This window comes from Crocodylus porosus, unplaced genomic scaffold, assembly GCF_001723895.1.
Source record: "Crocodylus porosus isolate Cpor-Errol unplaced genomic scaffold, CroPor_comp1, whole genome shotgun sequence".
Lineage (NCBI taxonomy): Eukaryota > Metazoa > Chordata > Crocodylia > Crocodylidae > Crocodylus > Crocodylus porosus.
In genome coordinates, this window is record NW_017728886.1 from 200,575,710 (window position 1) to 200,587,305 (window position 11,596).

Consider the following 11,596-nt stretch of genomic DNA (forward strand, 5'->3'; position numbering starts at 1 on the left):
AGATAGCAACTACCTCTCAGTAGGGGTGCACTGATAAGAGTTTTGGTAGGCCTGTGGGAATAGGGAAGTATTCGATTCAGATTTGGATTCAGAGGACAGTGATTCGATTTGGAAATTGGTATCACTGTCCTGAATTGATTTGGCTAAATTGGCTTTGGAAGATTTGGCGCCGATTCAGAGAGATTTGGTGATTCAGGCAGAGTATGAGGAATCACTGCACTGAAATACCTATACCTTTGTCATTTTTTGGCAGACTTGGATAAAAACAGCAGGAATAGTAGCACCTTCTGAGGGCATGAAGCCTGCCAAGTTTTTTCTACAAAACTGTACCTCAAAGCCCTGAAAACAAAACTCGTGTTATTTGTATGTATTAAGGCAGGTTTGGATGAAAACAGCAGGGATGGTAGCCTGTAACAGTGTGATTTACACTATACTTTGCCTTTCAAGTTTAGAGTAAAATATAAAGACAGTATACACAAAAGACAAGACCCGACTATCTGAAAAATATCTGAAAGAAATCAACAACTTCCTACATCATCAGAAACTATTTTTGTTAACTCTGATACAAAAGAAAAGCTTGTAATGGATATTAATGCAACTTCATGTAGGAACCCATAATCTTTCATGTTTTATGAGATCTGTAAATATTACACAGCTTCAGGAAAAAAGAACGGTTTAGGTGTTTTTCTATTATCTTACTAGTCTGATGAAGGGGCTATTACACTGGAAATCTCAATGATGTCATTTTCAGACAGAAATCCTTTGGTTACAGGAGCACATTTATTGTAATTCTGAAGTTGTTGTCTACCTGAAGTGACAAAGTGACCTATTTTCCTTTAATTTTGCTCTACCTGGTTCCTCACAAAGCTGATGACCAAAACTCAACTGCAGTGTATCTGAATGTAGGTGGGCCCATTAGGTAGTCCAAGAATACTCTAAAACGCATGTATATAAGGACATATGTATGTAAAGTTACTCTACCTGGTCTTTTGCAGGATGGAAAAAATTTATTTGCTTTCTTATTCAAGAACTGAGACAAAACCAAATGAAAATTGGATCACCGTGAACTACATCTGAGATAGATGAAAGGCAAATTAAGTAATAAGACAAGACAAGCAGTTGCTGGAGAATTATAGCATGGCTGCCTTGGTTAGTGTCATAAAGCACAAGACAAAAGGTATTAACCAACTGCAGAGCACTGCAATAATTTTCCGTAAATGCAATGCCTGGAGGGTTTTGTTGTTACTATGAAATGGAACTTGTCAGAACATCTAAATAATGAAAATAAACTCAATGTGTATGCTTGGCATAGACACAGTCATGACACCTCTTCCGATAGCCAATCACAATGATTCATCTTATTTGAAGTTCAAAAGTCATTTCATAATGGAAATGTGTTAAATGCTAACATTAAGCCATGATAATGAAATGGATTTTAGAAAATACAAAATTGAGAACTTCCTCACAGAAGCAGTTTTTGTTGAGAAAAAGAGTATGCTACTTGAAACTTATTTTTCAGGGGAATTAGTAAATACTCCTAAATAGAATTGTTGCAAGTTTGCAAGAGAAATAATTTTAAAGTACCTACATATAGCACTGCTTACATGTTGGAATTAAAGGAAATACAGTTATTAACCAATGAATAATTGCAATATGGAAATGACAATAGAATTCCTAAAGGATTATACATAGATGCTGTTAATGTGCATTGTGAGTAATTTAATTACAATGGATAGTAAAGGAAGTAATCATTTGCCACTTACTGTAATTTATCATCATTGTTCTGGTACTGCAGACCAGCTTGTAAGAGGATATAAAAACATCAATGAAAGTGAAATATGGCATGGGAAGTACCACAAAAGCTTAATATCCAAACATGGTCTGAACAGGAGACATTAGTTCATGTTAACACATTGGTGCCAAGAACTGTGAATTGCTGAAAAGCCCTTATTAGTCCTTATTAAATAAAAAACCCACAAGGTTGAAAGAACAATACAAAGTAGTTGGTGGCTCAACTTTGTGGCTAATACAGCACTACCTACACATTCACTTTTCCAGTAAAATGATGCCTCCCCTTCCCCACACAGGAGAGTGGGACATATAGAGGGACTTTCCAAACTCTGGAGTGATGAATATCAGACGGTGGCTCCCACTGCCAAAAGCAATATGGTTTCCCTGGATGAAAAGGAAAGTTCTGATGCCCAACTTAACTCCCACAAGAAATGGCTATATTTGAGGGAAAGTGAGAAAACCACATTGATGCAACAAGTGCAGCTATATTCTGCCTTAGGCTTCAAGAATTAGGGTTTGGTCAGTTTCTGTACACAGCAAGATCCTGCTTTATGCTTTAAGTCCAAATGAACCAAATTGGTGCAGAAAGCGTATGTCTCTCTTAAATGGGCATTCAAGTATTACTTGATCACATAGAAATCCTTGGCTAGAATAGGGAGTTAGCTCTATAATCATATCTCTGGCTACCTAGAACAAAAATTTAACTAGAACACATTAAGCTTTGCTAATAATGCCCCTGGACAATACTGGTCCAAAACTTAAGGCCTAAAACAGTACCTACCACCTCCTTGGTCTGGGAAAGCATAAAGACAGCTTAAAACAGAAAGTTCTATTGAGCTGTGAAAATAACTAATTGATTCATTGAGCAGCCACTCTGAAAAGCTTTTTTAAAAGAAGTCAACCTGAAAAAGTCTGATTCAGAGTAGTGATTTCAAATTTAAATATCTCCTCAGATGGCAGACACTCCTAACCACTAGACTAGAGGGTATTCTTAAGTGAGTCTCTTCTACTGAGGATCTTCTATGCAATAGTAATTACATAATCCTCAGGCACAGCCTGGAGCACTATTATCTTACTCAAAATGACTGCTACAGTACAAAATATTAGGCAGACACCATTACCAGAACCATTCTCTTCCACCTCCAGTTGGTAAGACACCTAAACAACTCATTAAGAAATGCCAACATAAACAGTTTTAATGTTTCTATTTCCCGCCCCCCACTTATAGGTTCAAAAATATATACTGAATTTGATCTGAATTAGCTGACCTCAAACTGCATTTTACATCAATTAAATGTGCCAAAAAAGATGCTGCCTCTTCTATTACTAATCTTAAATTCCATTCTGTTAATTTTTTTTTTAAATCAGTTTTGAAATGTGTACTGGATCACTGTTAGCCTAACAGCTTTCATTTACTAGTTTTAGTAGTCCAATACATGTAACCTCTTCAAGAACACTGAAAAGCCCTTTTGCACACTCTGTGTTCAAACCTTTCCTAATTTTCTTGCTGGTACAACTGAATCACCATAATTCAAGGCAAGACTGGATAATTCAAAGAATATACATGTTCTAGCATATTTGATCGACTCCCCTCACACCCTGCTCCAAAGCTGCGATTTGAAGTGATGCAAGTATAAACAGAGTCACAAGCAAAAATAGATACGGGCTAATTATACTGATTACCCAGATTGTAACAGTATATACAAGGCTTCATTTTTGTGGGGAAGATTAAACACAAAGGTGGTGCATAACAATCATACTTGCAGGAGTTAGTAAGGCTGCGACATCCAACAAGTATGTAAACTAAATTTTTTTCAATGGCTGCTCAGAATCATTACTGAATATGTTTGACAGAATTTCCATTTTAAATATACATAAAGATTATAAAATGAAGCACATGACATATTCCTAAAAAACCAAAGCTACTGCCGATTGTTTATATTTTAGAAGTATGACTGCATATAGCAATAATAGTATACATCCTGCTGTTTTTAATACTAGGCATCAAGGAAGGTTTTTCCTCATTACAGTCAGCATTTCTGATTCTTAATTACAGTACTTTTTATTTCCTTAAATATTTAACAGGTTTATTCCTTATATTCAAAATGTCATCCGGACCCTGAGCTTTCAACAATTACAGATTGACTATCACTCATTAGCTAGTCTCACAGTAGAAAACCAATTAACTACAAATCTTAAAATATAAGCTACATCAAGGAAATCAAAAGCCAACTTTCACAGCATCATTATTTTTTTCCTGTATGTTAGACTATTAATAAACTTTGCCAAACTACTTTATGTCAGTGAATTAAGGGCATGGTCAAGTGAAAAAGTCAGCTACCTGGCTAAGACCAGAACAAAGAATTAATGCAAACCTCTTCTTCCTAAGTGGGTTTATTCAGGTTAGTGCAGAAATACCAGTTTCCCATGTCTGTTTAATTTTATGTAGCTAAGTCTCTTCCTATGCTGAGGAACCTAGAAGTTACCTTTATGACCTTATGAAGAATGTGTGGCGTGACAAGAGATACAGGGGACTGGTAATGGACAGACTGAGAACTGAGAACCCCTGAAAATTTCTAATTTTGACATAGCTTGAAAAGGCTCATGCACTTGTATGGCAGGAACACATTGTTGTCTCTTGGACCTAAATGAGTGTCCTGCTGTCAAACAGGTGCTTCATTTTCAAAGGAGACATTGGAAAGTTTTCTACTCATCTATATTTCTACTAGGCCGTAGAACTTCATATTCTACCATGGATCAGTGCTTGGCAGCTGTAGAGAAGCTATGTAACTGCTGCTGGTTGTGGACTTTTCTCCAAGGAATTAAGCTTGTGGGAAGAGCAACATGGTCACACCTGGTGAACTTTGAACTTAATTGAAGACAAAAAGTAAGCTAGGAAATGAAAATTAAAATCATATTATGAATTCAGACTTGAACACTACACTTTTGTACTGGCATTTACTTACCTTAGTTTTACCACAACAAAGCTACTGAAATATTTTTGCTGAAGAACCCATGTTTCTGCTTAGACATCATTGTAATCATTAACTGGGCTTTTATTTAACAACTGCCACCAGTTTGATTTTCAGGGAGAAACTGTCACAATTTTAGAGTATTCTTTTTCCATGTATGGTTTGCAATTTGCTATGTAAAATATGAAAAGGAATTCATAGTTCTGTGAAAGCCTTCTAAAATTTTCAAATTGTGACAAAAATAATGACATTTAATCCATAACTGGTGCTTGATGTCATAACATTTTAGGTAGAAAACGTATCTAGGAGCTTTTATATAATAATGTAGATCAATGAGAATGAAATATTACCTTTGATTAATTTTGGTATATACCTGGTTGAGGGGAACAACGAGAATGCCACAGTTGGTGGCGTATTTTTTCTTAGAATTGTGTAACAACAGTATTGCTTCAGCATAGGAGTTCATAAGAATAAAATCAGCCTGTTTGGCTAGTTTGCTGACAAGATATGAATTGACACTTATTTCAGTTTTATTTCTTGTTACAGGAGAAGCCTGTCTATATACTGAAAAATACACAATGTTTGGGGACGACAATGTCATTTCTAACCAATGTAAATTTATAAGAGTAATCTATGGCAGACTAAGAACGGACGGATCATTGCTTTTCTAACTTATACAAAACAAACGTTTAGAAGGTGCACAAAACTATTCAAACATATACAGGTTCAAATCTTTATTGTTTTAAAATTCTACATGTCTTTTACAATTACAATAATTTGTTACTTAAATGACTCTTGTATGGTTAATGTACAATGGAGTTTTTTCCTGAAACTCAACCATGAAATACAATTTCATCAATATGATTTTTCTAAATAGATTAATACAAGACTTCTGTTTTGTTGGGAAGTTTCAAGTGCTTCCATTCAAATCTAACAGCACAAGGGTTCTTCCCTTCAGAATCTGTGTGATCAATCCATCGAAAGTGCTTTTGAAGATTGCAGATTTACCTTGACTGATTTCTGTATCAGCCCATCAAATTACAAGTTTTTCTTCTTTTTTTTTTTTCCTTTTTTTTTTTTTCCCTAACATTAAAGAGGATTTTAAGGTAATGAAACAACTTGCAGTAGTTATCTTTATGCATCTACAGAGGCAAACTCATGTTGAAGAAAAATTATATGATTATCTGCATGCAATGAACACTCCTCTTAAATAGTTGAATTTATACATATTATAAAGAATCTGTTAAAGAGTGCAAGTACTTTGATAATGATTTCACAAAGGGACATATGCTGGTAATAATGGTAACTAACATTGAACATCTAAATACGAGCTAATGTATATTTAACAGGCAATTAACATGGCTAATAATAAGCCATGATGTACAGGGTTGCCCTTTGAGAAAATGAACTCATTTGGTCCACAGTACTAAAGTTATCTGGGTGAAAAAATTGGAACAGTTAGGGCCAGGTATTTTGATGAAATTCTTGTTTCTAAAATGTAACCCGTTAAAAAGTAAAAGTAGTATATCAGTGAAGTTTATTGTCACATGACCTCAGTATAAAAAAATGGCATGGTATTTGTAGTGATGAATGAGCACTGAAGGACACGTCTGAAGAGAATGAAACAAAGAACTGAGTTTCCACTGGGTTATACTTTCTTGTTCCACGGCACTGCTTTCACTCTGTAGAATTTTGTACCCAAAGGAACTTTAAATCTGTTTTGTGCCTGAAAGAACCAGCAAGAATTGATACAAATTACATCTAAAAGCATTTTAAAATTTATGTTCTGCTTTCACTAACATTTTTCAGAGCATGACCTGATTTTCATCCTCTTATACCTTTTTTCAACTGATATCTGAAAACTGGTTTGGCAATACTAATTATTCAAAATGGCAACTGATACCATTTATTGATCACAATTAATAAGGGTATGCATTACATAACAGGGGGCGCTCTTTACAGGAATTAGCTCTCTTAGGCTCTGTAAAGCAGCAATTGCTCAGAAATCAAAGCTATTTAGAAATGAGTAATAGTTTCCAACACATTCATGCATCCTTTTCAAAATAACTCATACATGTACTACCTGTGTTGGCAAAATTATGTAAGTCTAACTACTTCCCTAAATTCCTATTTTAAACACATTCATAAAACTTCTAATTCATACATTTACGGATGCTCTGGGAATCTACCCATCTCCAAGTTCCCAATCAATTACAAGAGCTATGGGATACTTTCTGCCACACTTGTGCATAATACATATTTATTTCAAGAAGGTACATGTGCATGACTGTATGTGGGGCAAAATTTGGCTCTATTTCTCTGTTGAAATTATTAGTTCATATGTTTAATAGCTCCTTACCTTTTTTGCCTGACAATACTCCTTTTCCATTACCTTTCCTAGCACCCAAGGTCTTCTAGATGCACCTGAAGCTAAAAAGAAAAGAAATTAAACAATGCATGGAGAACTAACAATTTTTTGTTTTTCCTTGGCGGGGGGGGGAGGAGGGGTGGGCACAGAAGGAGGGCGGAGAGAAAATCAAAATTGCCAAAACAGGACATAACTTTCAAAGCAAAAACTTCCAATTTCACAATCTGAAATTATTTAGAAATAAAATAAAACAACCCATACCAGAATAATAAGCTTTGAAAATTACTGAAACAGCCTTTTTTCTAATGACATCCAAATAGCTGTTTTTCCTTCCAATTTGGGTTGGAAAAATTTTTTAAAATTTTTCACAAAGTGGGAAAAACAAAACATTTCCTACCCAGCTCCCTGCATTGAGAGATGGGACAAGGTTTTTAAATGCAAGTGCTGTGAAAACAGGTAGCTTCCAAATGTATTGGGTATTTTCCCACTGCCCAAGTATATGCACATTTGCAAATTTTGGCTATGATCTGCTTTGTTGCAGTACTTCAGTTTCATAAACACTATTAATTTAGGCTGTTTGCATACGTTTAAAAAACAAAAAACACCCCAAAAAAGCAAAAAACCCTGCACTTTACCAGAAGCAGTAATGCGTTACTTCAACCCGGCTCTGCAGCATCTGTATGGATTGGGTGCTTCAGTGGGGCTTTTTGGCGCTTTTATTTATCTCAAGCTGATTCAATCAGCTATTAGTTGAAAGTCCTAGTAAAGCCTCACTAAAGCACCTGATCTATACAGATGTTGGGTGAGCTGGTTCCAATCAGCACAATGTCTCTTCTGGGCATGAGCTGGGCTCAGTGCAGGGGTACATGGAGTTTAAAGCACTGTTGGGTTTATTTTTGGGGGGGGGGGAGGGGGGGAGGTGAGGGGTAATCTTTGCAAGCAGCCTTATAATTTTAACTGGAATTACAAATTGATAAGATGGTTAAAGTAGAAACAAAAAAAATTAGAAAGTGTAAAACACTATCTACAGGGATAAGTTAGTAATACAATTGTGGAAATACTTCAACATACCTCTGTATATACAATAACTAAAGAAACTAAGCTCATGTTGTTTTTCAATTACAAAAGTTGTGCAAAGTTTTAAGAGTAGGTAAAACAGTAAGTTATTCACAGTTTGAAGTAACGCCTCAATATAAGAGATGTAGTTATACTTCACATAATGTACATTTATGTATTTTACGTATATGTATTTATATATGCAAAACCTGTGATTTTTTAACTGGTTCTTTCTAAAGCACCTAGCACAGGTTCATTTACTGGCAAGATGGGATCCAATTCCCAATCCTAACAATTGCATGGCAGAATATGCAATAATGGGATCAGGGATCAGATTCTAAGAGTGCCATTACTACTTACCAGCACAAGGGGGACCTGGGATCCCCCTGCTTGCTGAAAGCTGGGTACCAGCAGCCTGTGCCTGGGACTGGCAGTCCACTCATTGTCAGTCTGAGCCCCAGAACCACATGGAGCTGCTTCAAGACTGCTGTGTGGTCCTGGGGCAAACACTGAAAATCAGCTGATTGTTTGTTCCAGCCCCAGGACCACAATTAGGTTCAATTTAAGCTGTGATGGAAATCAGCCACAAAGTATTACATATTTTTTATGAAATATTTTTGTAGCAGTTTCCCTTTTTATAGCACCATGACTTCCTTGAAAATGTGGCAGTTACTATTTCTGGTGCAATTAACTAGTTAATTGCTGCTTGACTAAAGCCTGCTAGGAGTCTAAGAAAGTGAATTTATTCATTGGGGAATAAGACTACAAGTCAGGAACCACTGAGTTTTAACTATTTTTTGTAACAAGTTTAAGTAGCTTTGGGAAAGTAATTTAACTTCTCCTGATCAGCAGGGATCCTTGTTTTCTCGAACAACAAACCAACCAACCAAGCACCAATTTTCATAATCAAAAAAGTAACCCAAAATCCACATTTTTCCATGACCAAATGAAATGTCACTAATATATATATTTACATATTAGTGGTGTTTCATTTTAATCAATTTTGGGTTAGTTTTTTAAATCTGAAAATTGGGGATTTTTTAATTTATTATTTTTTTTTTTAAGTCAGAGAAAACCAGGATCCCCCACCCCAGGTCTTCAGTACCATCCCTCCATACACTTGTCCCCACCCCTGCCTATGACCTCTTCTGGTGCCAGCACACTCCAGTACTGGCCTCCCCACCCCTGTGGTGCCTGTACCTCTTCCTCCCAACCTGGTGTCTGTACTTCCTGCTGCCCCACACACCTTGTACTTGAATCTAAGACGATGGGCCCCCAACCTAATGCTGAATAGGTTAAAAACCTGTTGTCTTGGATTTAAGTAAATAGTGTATTTTATTTTTAACATCCAATATCAATACAACTGGAAGTCAAAAACCAAAAATTGCTTTTCAGCATTTATACTGTTTGTATTAATTCATTTCACCCTGTTTACTGCAATAAAAGACTCCATTTAAATTCAGGTTCACAGGACAGAGGAATATTTAAAATGAAGAAACTTATCTTTTCCAGTGGGAAAAATGGGGGCTGATGTTATGATTAAAGGCAAAATTAATGTAAGAGTTCTAGGTTTCCCTAGTATTTACTTCAAACTACATCCACAAGATTTGCAATTATAATGTACAAGATAGAACAGCTGTCATCCAGTGGTTCTCAAACATTTTAGGCTCAAGACGACCCTTGTTAGGTTCAAGACACCTGCACTTAGTTTTCACTTTTTTTTCCCCATGGTAAAAAAAAAATATTACAGCAATTTCTTTTGTGGCAAAGAACTTAGACTATAACAGATCAGATTTTTTTAATGCTTTGGATTATTATATGAAAAGTGTTGGTTTTATTCCAGTGAATGATATATTTACACGCCTACCAGTTCTAGCATAGCATCCCCTGTAAAGGTCTTAAGGCACCCTATGGCACCCTAGGGTGAGAATCACTGCTTCAACCAATTTCTGAGTTGGCCTAGGTCTTAAGACAAGCAAAGGCAGATCAAATCATGATTTAACATAGAATAGTCAACATCATAGCTAGTTATATGGGGAATTACTACTACTGTAAGCAATACATGGGCATGCTTTTCTGTCAAAGGACAATTGCATAGAAGCATGCTGGAAACTTACTGCAAAAGAAAATCTGATAGCCAAGTGGTAATATATTAAAGAGGGTGAAACCTAAATCATTCTGGAGGTAAAATAGGGGCAATGGTATAGATAGGTAAAATAAAGAAGGAGCTGACTTCACTAATTGGTGTCAAAATATTTGCAGGAAACATGGCAGTGATTTTAAGAGACTGCTATAAAGCATGCAAATACATCCTTAGCAAATGCAGCCTCTGGAGCCAATAGCACTCTCAAATAAAATGAGGCATTTATTTTCCTTGAGAGGTGTATTTTTAAGCTTATGATCAAGCTTTGAAACATATAAAGCAGTTTTTAAATTAATGATTACTACTCTAAAACTAAACCCCAACCAAATGGTTCTATTTTGTTTATTTCCAACTTTTAAATCACACTGTTTTATTGCTAATCACTTCCTAGACTCCAATAGAAAACAAGAACAGAACAATTTCCCCTAAATAAGCACTTTTAATAAAGCCTGAAGATAAAGTCCTTCACAGGATGCTTTTCATACCCTTAAAATATTTCTCACTTGAAAGCCATAAGAAATTCCAAAATTAATGGGTTTATTTGGGAAAGTAAAAGGATACTCATGCAAACATTGACATTTGTTTTTCCCTATATTGACTGATAAAATCCATCCGATGCTCTAGGCCAGAGGTTCTACACGTTGATAGATTTCTTGAAGCACTGAGGACCGACAGCCCTCCTGCACTGTACAAGGTCCTGCAACATATTTCTATTTACAGCTCTTACCCTGCTTTCCTTTTGTTTTATCTACTCATTGTCCTTCTCTCTCTCCCTCCTGTTTTTAACTCTTTCTGACCTTTGTTCAATTTTGTTCTTTCTTCTTAGCTGCTCTTCCTAATGGCCTTCATTTACTAGGATACTACAAAGCCAGGATCATTTTAGTGACATATTTTGCCACAGTCTGATATCCATCCTCTGAGATGAAGTGTTTGTGCCTTTGGATCTCTTGCCTCAGAAGGCAACATCTGGGAAGACCTGTTGAAAGACTGTGTCCGAACAAGACTCTTTGCATGTCAAGTGTGCGCAATGATATCTTGACTATAGAGAAGTAGGGCACTAGAGACAGAAGACTGGCAGGTTGGATCTGTTGTTTGATATGTGATCCAGTGAAAGTCTTAGACAGAAACAAATCTTTAGATGTACCTGTTAAGGGTAGAAGACTAAATATGAAGGAAATCAGTCATCAACATCTGCATCTCATTTGTTCTTGCCTAAGTGATAGTAAGAAGGCCGTCTTCAATGATACATATATATATATATATATA

The 11,596-nt window shown here is 36.0% G+C and overlaps 1 protein-coding gene across 4 annotated transcripts in view; it reads right to left on the reverse strand.

Moving 5' to 3' along the window:
• Window positions 1–5,482: 5,482 nt before the first annotated feature.
• RB1CC1 (RB1 inducible coiled-coil 1) overlaps window positions 5,483–11,596 on the reverse strand; it is a 145,212-nt gene continuing 139,098 nt past the window's right edge. For all 4 annotated transcript variants that reach the window (XM_019548020.1, XM_019548012.1, XM_019548030.1 and 1 more), the window contains 2 exons: window positions 7,123–7,193; window positions 5,483–6,489 (listed from right to left, as the gene is read on the reverse strand). In XM_019548020.1, coding sequence (XP_019403565.1) covers window positions 6,412–6,489; window positions 7,123–7,193 — 149 coding nt within the window. In that variant the 3' untranslated portion in view covers window positions 5,483–6,411. The remainder of the gene's footprint in view (window positions 6,490–7,122; window positions 7,194–11,596) is intronic.